Below are 15355 nucleotides of genomic sequence, written 5' to 3'. Positions count from 1 at the left end.
TTAAAATGGAATTCAATACGTTGAATATAGACTTGGATGAAGATCCAAGAGAGAGATTTTTGTATACAGAGAGGTAAAGAAGGGATGGGAGAGGAGATCAGGCAAAGGATGAACAAGGGTACTTCTCCAGAATTCTTAGCTTTCTTCTGGGCAGTTCGATTTTCAAAGATTGCAGAATTTTGGAAGCGAAATATTAATTTCTCACGAGGATTCGCCTTCCGAAAGCTTCTTTTTAAGATCCTTAAGAGCATGGACAACTTCTGGCTCCAAGTTGTGCTGAAGCAGCTTCCCTTGCATTGACGTTGTCCTGCAGAGGATAATTGCCGCTAAAATTGTAAAAATAGGCCGTAGACTGTGGGTATGAATCTAATATGATATGATTGGTTTCAAATAAGTAGATCTACACGGGATTTACCGCAGCCAATCATAGAGTTAATTACGGATCGCAATACGATTTTTTAATGGGTTTTGGATCGGTAGGCTTAGTCCTCCGAGTGATCATGTGAATTTCTACAGGGAAAAGTAATCACGAAATAACAAATGTCAAAATTTATTGTTATTTCGTGAAGAAAAACGAGAGCAGGAGCGGGATATCATCCACTATAAGATTACTGCAACAAAGCCACGTCAATTTATTGTTACTGCATTAATTTTCCAAGGACTGAAAGTAAAAATTGTAATTGATAGTTTTGAGGTATTATCTAGAAGGAGAAAGACCTGTTATCTTCAAGAACTTGCTCAAATTCCTTTTCTGCAGCCTTGATCTACAAAGAATCAGACTAGTGGCCTCAGTCACAGAGAAGAAAATACAAATGCTCATCTGTCACCGAAACCTGGGGAATAGAATAAAACATACTCTTGATGTTTTTTTTTTTTTACTTTTTTTTTTCTTATCATTTCATGAATGCAGAGTCTCACCAAAACAATAGAAAGCAAAAGGGAACTGGGCACGTGTGAGCAGAGACTGTAATGGAATAGTAATACTAGGTTGGCCAATCTTAAATGATTATCAATACCACTATTGATTACTATTTTCTACAATCGTAACATGAAAGAAAACAAGAAAGAAAAGGAAATAAAGGCCATAAGTGAGCCCACCTCCGAAACCAACGCTTTGCAGCTCCATACAAATGCTCCCTGCAAAAGGCGGCCATTATTTATTAAGCCAAAAAGATGATCTCGTTTTCATGACTCTCCAAGGGAGAAACTTCTCAAAGTCTTTAAGTCACTCCTGTGAGTTAAAGATTAAATTAAAGTTACAAGCATTACGTTTGGTGTCCCACACCTACCCTTTGAGTTGGTAAAACAAATGTCTATCCTAAACCTAGCAGCGAGAATTGTAAAGAATGAGAGTTTTCCAGCAACCATGATGCAGGACCTCTAACATCATATTTATTAAGAAAAAGCATATTCGTTGGGCCTTAAGTGTACTTAAGGATCATATTTATCACATTCGGAAGGTCACCAATTTTGTGTGATCTTCCCTATCTTTCTTCAAAAAAAATTCACAAAAAGCATATATTAGCTGGGAAACCTATTAAAATCTTATCTTATTTAATGCTTGCAACGTAGGGATGCAGTTTCTTCATTTGAAAGGATTACCAATACAGAATCTTAAAAAGATGCCTATCAATATCTCACAAACAAACGAATCTGAGAAAAGATAAGATGAAATTTTCTAACAGGTTAATTTTAATATTCTAACAGGTTTACAAGGCCAACAAAGAGAAACATTTGAGATAAAATGATAATTCGAAGCCAGCGGATAAATCTCTTTTAACAGGCGACCACCATAAAGAAAAAGTTGTGTCAATTGAGAAATAAACATACAGCTCCATGAGCTGCTTGCTGCTGACATGAATCAGACGTCACAACCCAAACTCTAGGACAGCCATCATCCCTCAAAGCTACAACCTGTGGACATAGCAGTTGGTAAACCATAGAAATAAAATAATATTTTTTTATTAAACGCAATCTCTTGGGTATATTTACACTTTTACTTATGAGTTCTGCCGAACCTCTTTTTCAATCCACGAGTCAGCGCAAGTCTCTCCCGAGAAAATGACATCGATGCTGATTTTTTCCACATGGAAGACAGAAGTGATAAACTACAGTAAAACATTCAGATGAGGTCTGAAAAATAAAGCTATAGAAATATCCCAACTCTCTTGGATGATTATCATATCCGTGAAATCTGGTACATGTTCACCATTTTTAGCAATGGTTGACTATACATTCAAAGAACTAGGGAAAAAAATGGTAGGGAAGGCAATGACATCAATAAAAGGTTCAGCTATTCTGGAGACATTTTTCAGGGCTTCATGAAGATGTTCTGACTGTGGCATTCATTACCCAACAGGATTATCAGAAATATATGTCACACCGAAATGACTGAAAGATACCAAATACATACTATTTTAGTTTGTTTTAATTATCTAACAAACAGTTGGTCGTCACTGGAGGCATTACTGAATGTTGTTCTAGTCCAACTCATCTATTGATCAGTAATAATCTAGTGACATACAACTAGGGAAAAAGTTCCGGAACATCCGTTGAAAGGGAAACCATCATCGAAGACACTTTAACAGCTGAGAACATTATACCAGCTAAATTGAAGCCTTAACATCAAGGAGTGGAGACATTAAACAGCTGACAGTGGATCGTAACAACAATACATTTATTGTGAAAATCAATTCCCAAGTTTCAAGTGGCCTCTTTCTCTGCAGGTGGGAGCATAGTTCCAGGTCCAACAACTACTCAGGTTCATTCTCTCTAACCCACAAAATCAAATCTGGGCGATTTCTGATCTCCAATACAGCAAACCAGAAAAATTACAGAACGCTGATTCAGAATAAATAGGCGTATTCATTTTTTGATAAACAATAAATGGCGTATTCATACTGACCAAATATTTTTTATTTCATAAGATGTTAATTTGACCTACTACACTTGGACCAAGATTAACCCAAATACGTAGAAATTGATGCCATTGACCCCAAACAGGGCGTCCTAACGACTTCATGCAGGGTTACCCAACAATTTTGCAGGGGATAATGTCTGTTTTTCTCTTTCCACATCAAGAGATTCCTACCTCTATTTACCCTATAAAAATCAGTTTCACCCTTGTTTATCTCACTTCCTCTCCTTATGGCTACATGAAGCCCCTCTTGTTACAACGAAATCCTTTCATGATGACTTAGTGACCACTAAGGCCCAAAGTTGGGTAAACCTGTTATCCTCAAATGATCTTTTATTGAGGTGTGGCAAACTTGAGTGGTGGCCATGGTATCAGCTATAGATTTTAGCTTACTGGCAGGCGCTTGAGTCTTAACAAGGTGAGACCATGTCTTTTACATACAATGCAGCCTGTGTACATCATCCAGTGTGAACTGTACAATATAGTAATGGAAAAAATAGAAGACGATCCGGAAAATTATAATAGTGCAATATCATACCCAGCAAAATTTTCCTTGTGAGTTGGGAGCCCAGAAAGCATGGCATCAAAAACGACCACGACCTTAACTTCTGCACCGGTATAATCAAAATTAGAAGCCATTAACCATACAAAGAACTCCCGAAGGGTGAACGAATCAATTTTATGAAAAAGTAAAATTAATGCTTAATTGTTTTTTGAAGAATCTCAGAAAGATAACATTGGCTGCGATATCAAGGATTTTTGGTCCCTGAAAGTAGTTATGAAGTAATTAGGAGTAGAATTGATTTTAAGTAAAAATATGTGCAAAGCTTCTGAGTGTCTACTCCAATTTTAGTAAGACAGATTGGCCATATATTCGTATCGACCTCAAAAACCAATCCCTCTGAAGCCTGTCAGTTTGGAGTGTGAGTTTCACCAAAACATAATCACCATTTTCTGGTCTAGAACAAACCATTTTCCTGATCCCTCTAATACACTAAAATTTCAAAATATCACCTAAAGGAAACCACCTGATACATTCTATTCAAGACACTACCAAAGAAGGAAGAAAAGGAAGAAAAGTCAATGGGGGACATGTGTGCGAGAAGATTCACATGGAGAACCCCTTTAAATCATTGGGAGAAGCTTGGTTCAGATTTATATTTTTAGGAAGTCTTCTACGAACGTGGGTTGCAGATGCAGAGCAGCTGAAAGCTGAAGCAGCAGGGACAAGCCTACTGAATCAGAGGAGAGATCCAACTGGATAACCCTATTGTATCTTCTTACCACTGAACTCTGAATACATTGGTACGGTTCTCGTGGTTTATGAACATTTCTTCATTTCTTCTATCAGTCAACCCACCTTGCTGAAACTCTTTCATTTCTTGATTGACTTTCTGGATCATACTTTTCTTAATACAGTTTAGTCATATCACCACCCATCAAGGCCCTCATCTCTGAGAGATTCCTCATCTAAGGACAGAACGTGAGTCACACAAATCTTGGTAATGTTTTTATTGTGCTCATTATGGGCCTCGCAGGCAGTTCTTGAGTACTCTATAATCAAGGCAAAATCAAGGCAACCACCCGAAAAATTGTTAACCACCTGAGAAGTACATGTATTGAGCCCTATGGCCCTATTCATGCATGATCACTCTCTTCCCCCTCTTCCACCTCGAGGGAACCATGCCCCCAGTATACCCTCGATTTCATGGGTGAGGTTGTCTGTTGAAGCTGTCCTCCTCCTACAGATCACTTCCTTTTGATGTAACTATATTACCCAAAGCACTTTCAGCGCTCAGCCCCCTTCTTCTCTTCGTCTGGATCCAGCTCTCTTTATGTAATCCCAGAAGGCCTCAGCTGACGTCGCATACACGCCCAAGTGTGCTTGGGTGGCCTAAATCATGCATGCAAAGGGGGACTCAAAAAATATGGGTTATAGTCCTCGTCACCTTGTGTACACAAAGGACATGTCACCAATGTATCTGGGTACATTGTCTTATGGCAAATGCAGGTCACCAGTCTCTTGCGGAACAAAAGCCACCCGAAAATCTTAACCTTTAGCAAGACCTTGATTATTTGTTGTGTCCCTCTGAATATATGCCATCCCAGTTAGTCAGACCTGTCAGCTATTGGCCGATCGTTGGAAAGAGAAAGGAGGCAGGGAAATCCAAGGAACCTGCCACCCTGGGAGAAGGGAATATGCTCAGTAGAAAGGCTCACTTTCATTCACTGTCTGTTTGTCTTCAATGGGCTGATAGACTACCAAAATTTTACATAAAACCCCCTAATAAACTAAGGAGCGATATTTTAAACATGAAGACTAACGTGACCCCATGAGTCCCACTGCAGTTAACACCTTTTTCAGTACTCCTTGAGTGAATCCCTCTTTGTTTTGTCCATTAAGTATTGGAATACGTTGATTTGTTAATACGATGGTCAGGTCAAGATTTTAACTGAGTTTTCTTGGAATGTGTTCTGTATGAGGAAAAAAGCGTATTTCAGAGGAAATACTGGTCCTTTATTCATAGTTATTACATAAACCGGTTCAGAATTAGGCGTAACTATATCACAAGCTCATGCTTCCATGATCTCAATCTGTATTTACTGGAACGATACTACAAATATTCATTAAATGAAACATTTAATAATTAAATAAAAATGAGGTTCCGCTCGTTTACTCATGCCTCAATTATTTTCACCAAGTCTGCATAGTTGATCCCCCACAGACATTGATAACACCAAGGGGATAGTTGCATGTAGGTTTTCTTTTCAAATTCGCCATGACAGAAGAAATTCAAAACATTATATAGGTGAAGTCCCCATCCCAGTTTCACTAGAAGAGATAAGAAGTAAACGGACAGTGTTGGATATTACTATAGGAGCAAAACGCCTCCCCATCAAAATTGCCATATGTTTGAGTATAGCCTTTATCGATGAACCTGGCTTTTAAGGGGTCCAATATCCCATCTGAGTTTAACTTTAGATTGTACATAAATCAACACTTGACTAGTCCCTTACCAAGGGGGTTTAATCCTGAGAAAGCAGATTGTCTATTTGGACAGCCTCACCGCTCCCTCACTCCACAGACTGGGTATCTTTTTCTCCGCCACACCATTCTGTGGCAGGATATGAACACAAGATAACTGCAGTGGCAACCTCGCAGTCTGATATGTTGGTTCTAACAGCCTCTCAATTACACCGAGAGAACACTGATGGAAATGAGGCAATTTCTTGTTGTGTTCAAGTAAAAGACACTTTAAAAAAAAAAAATGAGGGGAAAATCACCCAAAATCAGTGGCCCACCCGAAGTAATAGAAAATGTGATCAATACGCACCCATGAGGAGGCATCCACCCCCATGTTTGGCAGCTAGGCCCACACTTCCTGGGCAAATGTGCATCTGAAGAAGAGATTGGAGCAGTCCTCTTCTTTCTTGTGCCATAACACTGTCAGCCAAGATTTCTGAGAGCCACCTTTTCCAGATGACCCACATCATTAGCTTTTCTCAAAAGGATAAATCAACCAAAGAACAGCACTTTTAGGGTGTCCTTTGTTTCCATAAGGCATGGCAAGCACAGATGATTGTCAGTTCTTCCTCTAAGCATCTCTATTTGACCCACACACAAGCATTCCAGACATAGAAGGATGTGTCTATCCTCCCTCAGTTGTCTTGTCTTCTGCGCAATGGACCAATATGTAGTAAGAATTGTTGCATCTTCATATAACCATCGACTTTCTAGTCTGAAAAGGTATCAGCCAAGAGCTGATTCCACATACCATCTCAGAATTCCCAAACTGTTGTCTGTGGGCTCCGTTAGAGGGCAAAAAGACATGGGAGCTCTTCCGTCAATGTGCCCCAAGCCAACCAGTCGTCTAGCCAGCAGGAGGAGCTCTCCCCTAGCTTGGCACTGAAGAATTCTCCACAACTTGTGGAAAAACTTGCCTTAAACCTGCCAAAATGTAGAGGACCCTCTGACCGGAACCCCCCATCTATCCAGTCCATCCATGGTCCATAGCTGTCCTTCAAGAACTGTGTGACCATAATTCTCTCCAGTAAACATTTCAAGGTCAGTGTGATGTGCAAATTATAGTGCAGTGGGCAGTGTAGTGCAAATTTTAATACCACACATCCCACACCTTTAGAGAAACCCCACTAAGGCCTGTGCGATGAGATTGTGCAGCTATGTGCGAATTTTTACTAAAAATTAAATACATCAAACGAAAAAATATAACCAACAATCTGCCACTTCGGGCAAGAGGTGACTGAGATTTTGAAGCATCTTTGTTGAAGAAATAAGAATGCTTGGCCTAATCAGCATCCTTCTTCTGGTGAACACTTGTGAGATGTCACATATAGATGTTATCCAGTTTCAGAGGTCGCCTCCTTCCTTTGTCGAGGAGCCACATTTTCTCAATCTTCAGTAGTTTGATGGGTTAGCTGACTGAAGGTCAACCGCATTCATTCAGGGAGATTGTTGAGGGGAAGAACTCATATATTGTATACCTGTACCTGAATCTAAATAAGTGCTCTTAAGGAAGATGGAGGTAGATTCAATTATCTTTGAAAATACAGCAGGGGAAGAACTTTCAGGAGAAATTTATGAACTCGCACGGGACGATATACCTCAATACATTACTAAGTGTGAAAATTTACACTACACTACACAACCATCCCTACCCTTCGGTCTCATAAGACTGTCCACCCATGTCTTGTTTTTTCTAGATGCCTAGTACAACCAAGTTGACCTGTCAGCAAAACACATCTCAAGATTTCAGGCCCATTCCCCCCTCCCTTTTTCTGAACCTGAGCTTTTCAATTAGAATCTCAACATCACTCTTTCTAGGTGCTTGTCGACCCCCACCAGTAATTTTAAGACCGAGAGGTAGAAGATCGCCGAGAGCACTTGACTCAGCAGCACCAAGTGCCCACCCACTCAACAATAGTCCCGCATGCCATCTCTCTAACTTCCGTTCCAGCTTCTCTATTACTGCCTGGGAATCCCGTGGGGTTCCCAGGCCCCTGGAACATAAGGCCACCTCCTCTTGCAATAACCCAGAACTGACAATAGCTGACTATCATTCAAAAAGGTCCCATGGTTTGTAGAGGTCATTGACCTTCTCCACTAACTCTCGATAAGAAATGGTATCATCCACATATTTCAGTAGGAAATACCCACTGGGAAACTTGGAGTCCAGAATCCCTTCTGCAGGCTGTGGGAACAAACCTCGGGTGTGTTTTTAAAGTTAGGGCGTCCACTACAAGGACGAACAACAATGTTGCTAATGGGCATCCCTGTATGATCCCCTTTTGCAGTCGAATATATCCCCCTTCAAATCAAAGATACATAGGCAAAGACACACACGCATTGGGAAATAACAACTCCCAGTGGCAAAATGTTTGGAAAAAGTAACTGAAGAAGGTGGGGGCAGACAAGCTATGTCAAAGACTGCAGGTGACTGGACCAGCTCTAATATCAGTTCAAGTTGAAAAGCTCGCTGATCACCATTAACTTCCTTACCTGTAGAGAGATTAGGGTGACACCATGAAGAAAGACTCAATTACTACCTTAGTGGAGAATTTTCCAGTTATAAGGGAATAAGAGGGGGTCGTAATAGATCTACAGATTGGTTATTCAACCTTTCCTTGTATTGAATTCATATTCTTGGGACTTTGGGAACAAATCGATATTATTCTGAGGGAAGCATATCACATTACTGGCCAAATGGTTGTACAGACTTATGGGACAGGATACAACCATGGCTACACGCTTTTTGAAAGATATTTATGGCTTGAGCTTGGACTGGGAAGTTTGTGGAAATCCAGTCCAAGCAGCCTCCACATTCTGGCAAGGGCTGAGGCATGTATTTCCTCAAGCTCGTAATTTCTTCAAAACCAACCTGGGAGATGGCACAGCATTCCGGTTTTGGCTAGACGCATGGTCCCCCCAAGGCACATTGAAGATAGAATTCCCGCACCTGTTGCCCTTACAAGGACCCCCCATGCAGCAGTGAGAGAGTTTTGGGATGGCACATGGACCCATGCCTTGGCGACACCCTATCCCACCAAAGAATAGAATATTATACTAGGTTGCAACAAACCTTAATACACATGCACCCACTGGGAGGGACACAGGATGGATGGGAGTGGATAGGCGCATCCTTCTCTGTTCAAGAGGCTTATGCGAAGCTCAGCGGCAGACATACATGAGAGGAACAGAGGATCCTCCATGTGTCGAATCATATGGCGACAAAAGTACCCCCTTAAGGTGAAATTTTTTGTTGGCTGCCCCTCCAACGAAGACCAGTGGAAATGGTCGTTTGGAAGAGATGGCTCCCAGAAGTTTTGGCACAGTGTTTTATGAGTGCAAATGGTGATGAGGATTGCTCTCACCTCTTTTTTGACTGCTCCTTTGCCAGAGATGTGTGGACCTGTGAACCAATCACGGGGGTGGATATCTCATCAGAGGAGGCCTTTTGGGACTCTATACAGAAGGGAGCACTCAAGGAGCAAGAAGGCTGGGTTCGACCCTTTGGAGTGTTATGGGCACTATGGCTGCATAGGAACGACGTCATCTTCAACAAACTGGAAGCATCAGCGTATGCTGTGGTACAAACAGCTGCACGTTTTACTGCTGCATGGTGTAAAAGCCCAAGGCCAAGGCCCCAGCTGGCACTTAAGGCCCTACATGTACATAACAATAATATATTTTTATCTCATCGGGAGAGTCACCGACTTTGTGTGATCTCTCTATCTTTCTTTCAAAAAAAAAATGACCTGGAGGCTGTGAATAGAGCCCCACATTTTAAAATAACTTGTGGAAGTAGCTCTGTGGGCTAGCATGCCCCTTCTGTAATTGGCTCCTCATCTGTCTACATCAGGTTGTCCAATTCTTCAAGTAACTCATATGATTCATCTCCTTCCCTAATGAAAATAAAATTTAGATTATTCATACATTGATGTTCCAGAGTAAAATGGTCGCTGCAATAATAGCAAAATCCATTGTCATTTCTCTGCTGAAATCCCCCATCTGTAATCATTAAATTTAGTCTTACGTTTATTCATTGTTGTGATGAACTGCTACTGGAGTAGTTGTAGAAGAACTAGTGGGCCCATCATTACGACTATATGGTTGTTAAAAATTAGGTATGAGCTGATGAGGAATAGCCACAGCTTGAGGATGCAGTACAGGTGACAACTAAATTAGTGAATCTGCATATGGTGGACTTTTTCAGGCTCTGTATAATACACCCAAATCTGACTCGGCCATACTAGGCAAATCCATCATCTTGTTCAGGCTATATTGTCTATTTCTTTAAACTTCAGGATGAATATCAAGTAATGAAACTAGGAGATATGCACATTACTTAATCTCTGGGAGAAAAAGAATTTTTCAAATTCGGCACAGTATTCTTGAACCGATTTTGTTTTCTTGATATCACAGAGACTCTGATGTCTGGAATAAATTGACATACCATCAACTTACCTGAACTGCAGTTTGGAATGAATTTAAAAACTAGCCATATCAGCTAGTTTTAAAACCCACCCAAGCACTCATCCCAAACTCCACTTCAGCATATATGAACCATCTCAAGGCCAGGCTTGTCCCAATTGAGTGCGATAAGGTGAACTTTGTCTTTATGTGGTAGAGAATGTAGTCAAAAGAAGCGTTTCACATTTTTCAACCAAGATTCAGGTTGGTAACTACTGAAAATTGGCAGATCTCCATGTTTAAATTTAGATTCAGGATGTAACCTCCATTCTTGAATATGCTGATGAGCCAGGGGCGATGCAGACCTGGACTGGTTTAACTATGGGTAGGAGCAGAAGATGCGGAAGCCTTGTTCTCTCGGACTAGCTGATATGGTTGCCACTTCTTTCATCATATGCTCAAGAATGTTTTTTTTTTTTAAATTAAAAGAGGGAAGCCCACCCGAAACTCGGTGGTCAACCCAAAAATAACTATTGATATATATGATCATGACATAGTACATGCCCGGCCTGCCGGGCCCATTTACCCTCCCTCATGTCCTACTGAACCACTAGGATATACATTTCCCTACATCATGTAGCACCGATTCCAGCGACGCAGCCTTCCCCTGAAATACAACCTTGTGGCGGTGAAGCCACAACGTCCAAAGTACCGCGAGGACCCTTCCCCAGCTCGACCGTCCACTAACCGCCCTCCTCCTGAGGGACTCCCAGCACGCGTCGTCTGACGTAACATCCACCCCTCTCAGTTGTTGTGCTCTCCAAATGGCCTGCGCAAAAGGACACTCGAAAAAAAGGTGAGAACAATCTTCCTCTCCAAGGCTGCACATGGGATACGCGGTTGGCGTGTCCGGGATCATGTGCCTTCAGAGAGTGAGTGTCATAACTCGACGTCTAACAAGCAGCCACCCAAAAATTTGCACTTTTAATGGTACCTTCTGCTTCCACAGACTTTTACATGTGTGGATAACGTCTGCTCTTCTGTTGTACTCCCCCGGATCTTTTTTATACACATGGGGGACTGACCACTGGGCTCCCCTCCATATGCAGCTGTCCCTTATCCCATTGATAGGCTGTAGATCCACTATGGCCTGTTGCATGTTCCAATCTTCCAATCTTCCAATCTCTGCAAGATTGGATTCCATGAGCCATCCCAACAATCTCTCACCAAGGCTTGTGGGCTCCCAGCCAATGCGAAGAGTCAAGGGAAAACTTCCCGCATCAGACCTCTGGTTGACCAGTCATCAAGCCAATATCGAAAACACGCTCCATCCCCTAATTTGGGTACAAACAACCCTTGGCTTTGCTGGAAAATTTGGTCCAATCCCTGCCAAAAACCGGAGGCCCCTTTGATTGGGATCTATCGCTGCTCCCAGTTCAACAGTGTGCCATACATGTCTCTTAACACTTTCGTGTCCATCTCCTCCTCCGGTCCCATAATCTTGGACACCCATTTAGTTAGCGATGCCATATTCATGGATTGCAGATGTGGTACACCCAGCCCGCCATTTTCAACTGGTTGACACACTACCTCCCATGACACCCTGGCTGATACACGGCCACTTTTCGATCCAGGCCCGTTCCATAAGAATCGCCTCATCAGAGTTTCCAACCGATGACCGATCCCCTAGGCAACTTGAAGACTGAGAGGTAAAATATTGGTATTGCCGATAGAACCGATCTCAACAATATGAGCCGCTCCGCTCGTGATGACACCCGGCTCTGCCAACCCTCGAGTCGCTTCTCCACCTTCTCAACGACTGGGGTCCAATCTGTGGATGTTAGTCGCCCCCTCTTCAGTGGTAACCCTAGATACCACATTGGAAGTTTTCCAATGGGAGTCCCCAGAGCTTCTGAACATTGGGCCCCCTCCTCTTGAGTAAGGCCCAATCCCACAAACGCAGATTTGAAACGGTTGATCTATAGGCCGGAGAAGTCAAAAAAAGGTCTAAAACCATCGACAGATTTCGAGCTTCCTCCACTGAGCCTTCCATGAAGAATGTAGTGTCATCTGCGTACTGAAGTATCGCTATACCCTTTGGATCATATGCCCAAGAATGTTGGTCACCTTTTTCCCATTAGCAGTGAACCACTCGCCGAATATTCAACTCTATTTGACAAACAAGACAAGATTAACCAAGGATAAGACTGGATCTGATATCAAAATGATAGGGTCCGTGATCTTGAGGGAAAAACTGCTTTAAGGAAATCCAAATTTTCCCTTTTTGCTCAAGTCAAGAACAGTACAAATCATCTCAAGAATTGGAATATAAACTGTAGATCACACAGGAAACAGCTTGAGAAGTAGAAGAAGATAGAGAATCTCCAACAGAGAATCTGGCCCAATCATTCGTTGGAGCTGGAGAATCTCCCACTAGCGCCGACTCGTCGCTCGCCTTCTTGGAAAGAAATGAATCCATATCCTCTGCAGTCCACGCTTAATCTATTGATAGGATAGTTTTGTTTCCATCTCTTCCTGGTTTGAAGAGACATGCACCGGATCTGATGCGCGTGATGGATGTGTATTCTTCTTTTAACCATATGATAGGTCCATGTTTGGACCATATCATATTTCATCAAGAGTGGCTGAGAAACATAATAAAAGCCCAAATGGAAAATATTTCCATCAGAATACAGAGAGAACGGGATACAAACTACACACATAGAATCGTACAAACCTTTTAGGACACTAAACCCAATCAATTCATCCAGGAGTTTCTGACGTGCAACATCTAAGCGTCCTTTCATGAAATGCTTTTTCAACTTTGGCCAATATCCACATACATTATAACCATCAACAAGTAGCACAGGAACTGCTGACTCCAAACCCTGGTGTGTACTGAAAAACTTAAAAAGTAAATAGTTAAACAGGGCTCAAAGATAATTATTCGTTCAAGAGAACACCAAGAGAAAAACCGATTTGGGACTCACTAGTAGAGATTCAATATCGGATCTTCATAGAGGTCTATATCCTCTGGAAGTTTCTCTTTAACTGGCTTTTTCTTTCGATAGCTAGTCGCAGGCTTTGGGGCTCCAAACTTCTGGGCCTGGTATTCCTGGACAACAAAAACTGATGAAGCAATCCATACAATGGCTGCTCTATAAAAAAACCGAAATATTAATAATAAATGCAACACAGAACATAAAGGGCACTTACTAGAAAAATGTATCAATTAAGTAGATGGAGATAAAAATTCTCTGAAATAAATGCAGGCTTTTATTATGGGTTGAGATGCACAGAAGTCAAGCCTTGCTTTAATGAATGATATACCAAAGAGTTTATAACTGTGATATGAGTTATCCGTTCTGCCAGTCTATGTAACGGAACATGACAAGTTCACTTACTTTCCAAAATTTTAGGAGCTGCAAGTTCTGTTTGACGTTTGATGTGATCCTAGGAGGAGCTTGTTCGGAGCTCTGAGGAAAATCACAGCAAATTCGTATTAACAGGATAGTGGAGAGATAAAAAACACCATAATTATTCAATATTTCACATTCAAAAGAATGCGTTCTTCAGCCCAAGAGATGAAATAGGAAAGAAATATCTTCATTTGAAGGAATTTTGAAAGCGCAAAAAAAATAATGGCTGGAAAGTTCATAAATGGTTAAACTCATGGATTATAATTTCTTCTCTAAAGCTCGTTAAAACAAAAAGAGACTGATTTAGGACAAAAAACACCCCGTTATATTTCATTCAAAAAAAAAACACACCCCGTTATATACAAGGAAAACCCCACTTCACATTTTTTTGTTCACATCAGATGTACACTGAAGAAAAACTGAGGAAATTTTCTTCTTCGGGGTAGATCATATTCGAAGAGGCTGATCGTCACGTTTAACATACTCACAAGTCGGTAATTCGACTTGCCCCACATCAACTATCCTTCAGAGGCTCACAGAATTGAAAATTAAGCCGAGGATACACAAAAGTGGAAACGAAAACGGCGGGCATTTGTTAAAGAATAACACTTGATTACCGCGTACGAGAGAAATTCCCATACTTAGCATTTAAAAAAACAAAAAATAATAACTTTTTACTCATATCTTTAAAAAACTCATATGAATACCACAATTCCAACAAATGGGTAAAAATGAAAGTGATCAATGGAGCTAAAGACGTTCTTCTAAGAACAAGGGGAGGGTGACCTTTTGCCGTTCGGGCTTCTTGCTCCCAGCCACAACAGCCGACGAGACGCCGCCAGGAGACACTGCAACAGACCTCATGGCGGCGTTAAATTCGAGCTTCGATGTCTCATCCGTGATCTGCCGATGGCCGTAGCTCCAAGAATCTTCCCCGACGGAATGATTTCCCTCCGAAGAATACCCAATTCCGGTTCTTCCGAAGACTACCCAATTCCAATTCTTCCGAAGATTTACTCAAATTCCAGTTCTTCCGAGTTTGCCAATGTCTGTGGCTATTTTATTGCCACGGATCTCTTAGCTTAAAGAAAGGCACGTCCGGACGTGAAGGGACGGATGACGATCCGTGACGGACGGTGACGTGATGAAACTTTCGTCACGTCTCCGTCGCGTCACACGTCCACAGATTTTAGAAAAATTCATCACGCTCACATCCCAGGTCCCTCTCTGTGGCGTCCCGTCACGTCCCTGTCACCGGACGGCATCACCATCACGTGTTACCGAAAAAACATGGAGGATAATTTTCTGTAGTTTTTCTTCTGTAAATATGGAGTATAGAGAATGGGAGGGGCATATCTCCAATTATTTTTGGGCAGTGTCCTTTTGCGTGCAAGAATTAATGCAGGGATTTTTCTGCAAAATGCCAAAATTGAGTTAGCTACATTACGTGGCAAAATCTCGGCCGTCTGAGAGCTTAAATATAACAATCTTTAAGCTTTTTGGCTATTTTTAAAGTTTTTAAAAATCCGTCACAGCCGCCATTCGTGACGGCCATCCCGTCACATCACCCCTCCAAGGCCCCCGTCACCG

The 15355-nt window shown here is 41.6% G+C and overlaps 1 protein-coding gene across 3 annotated transcripts; it reads right to left on the bottom strand.

Annotated features, from left to right (window-relative positions):
- On the bottom strand, window positions 1-14811 carry LOC144705234 (yacP-like NYN domain protein). 3 transcript variants are annotated; one of them, XM_078577817.1, is made up of 10 exons: window positions 14552-14811; window positions 13751-13822; window positions 13337-13461; window positions 13084-13244; window positions 3456-3525; window positions 2019-2073; window positions 1831-1914; window positions 1099-1137; window positions 718-764; window positions 1-307 (listed from the first exon to the last, which is right to left on the bottom strand). In XM_078577817.1, the coding sequence occupies exons 1-10, from the start codon at window positions 14627-14629 to the stop codon at window positions 202-204; spliced, it is 837 nt and encodes a 278-aa protein (XP_078433943.1). In that variant the 5' UTR covers window positions 14630-14811; the 3' UTR covers window positions 1-201. The 3 variants fall into 3 exon arrangements, with proteins under 3 accessions (XP_078433943.1, XP_078433944.1, XP_078433945.1); XM_078577818.1 differs by lacking the exon at window positions 718-764; XM_078577819.1 differs by lacking the exons at window positions 1-307; window positions 718-764 and having other exon boundaries at window positions 1101-1231.
- Between the last annotated feature and the right edge of the window lie 544 nt (window positions 14812-15355).

Source organism: Wolffia australiana, chromosome 7 (genome assembly GCF_029677425.1).
Source record: "Wolffia australiana isolate 7733 chromosome 7, ASM2967742v1".
Lineage (NCBI taxonomy): Eukaryota > Viridiplantae > Streptophyta > Magnoliopsida > Alismatales > Araceae > Wolffia > Wolffia australiana.
Note: the sequence above shows the minus strand (reverse complement) of the source record. Positions and strands in the feature narration are given on the sequence as shown.

Bases quoted from the DNA above. Each gene is read 5' to 3' on its own strand.
- LOC144705234 (XM_078577817.1), bottom strand. From the start codon at position 14,629: ATGAGGTCTGTTGCAGTGTCTCCTGGCGGCGTCTCGTCGGCTGTTGTG. The intron at 3,526-13,083 runs GTTTGTACGATT...ATACCGGTGCAG, and splicing joins TGGGTTTAGTGTCCTAAAAG to AAGTTAAGGTCGTGGTCGTT. The intron at 2,074-3,455 runs GTATGATATTGC...GGAAAAAATCAG, and splicing joins CACAAGGAAAATTTTGCTGG to CATCGATGTCATTTTCTCGG.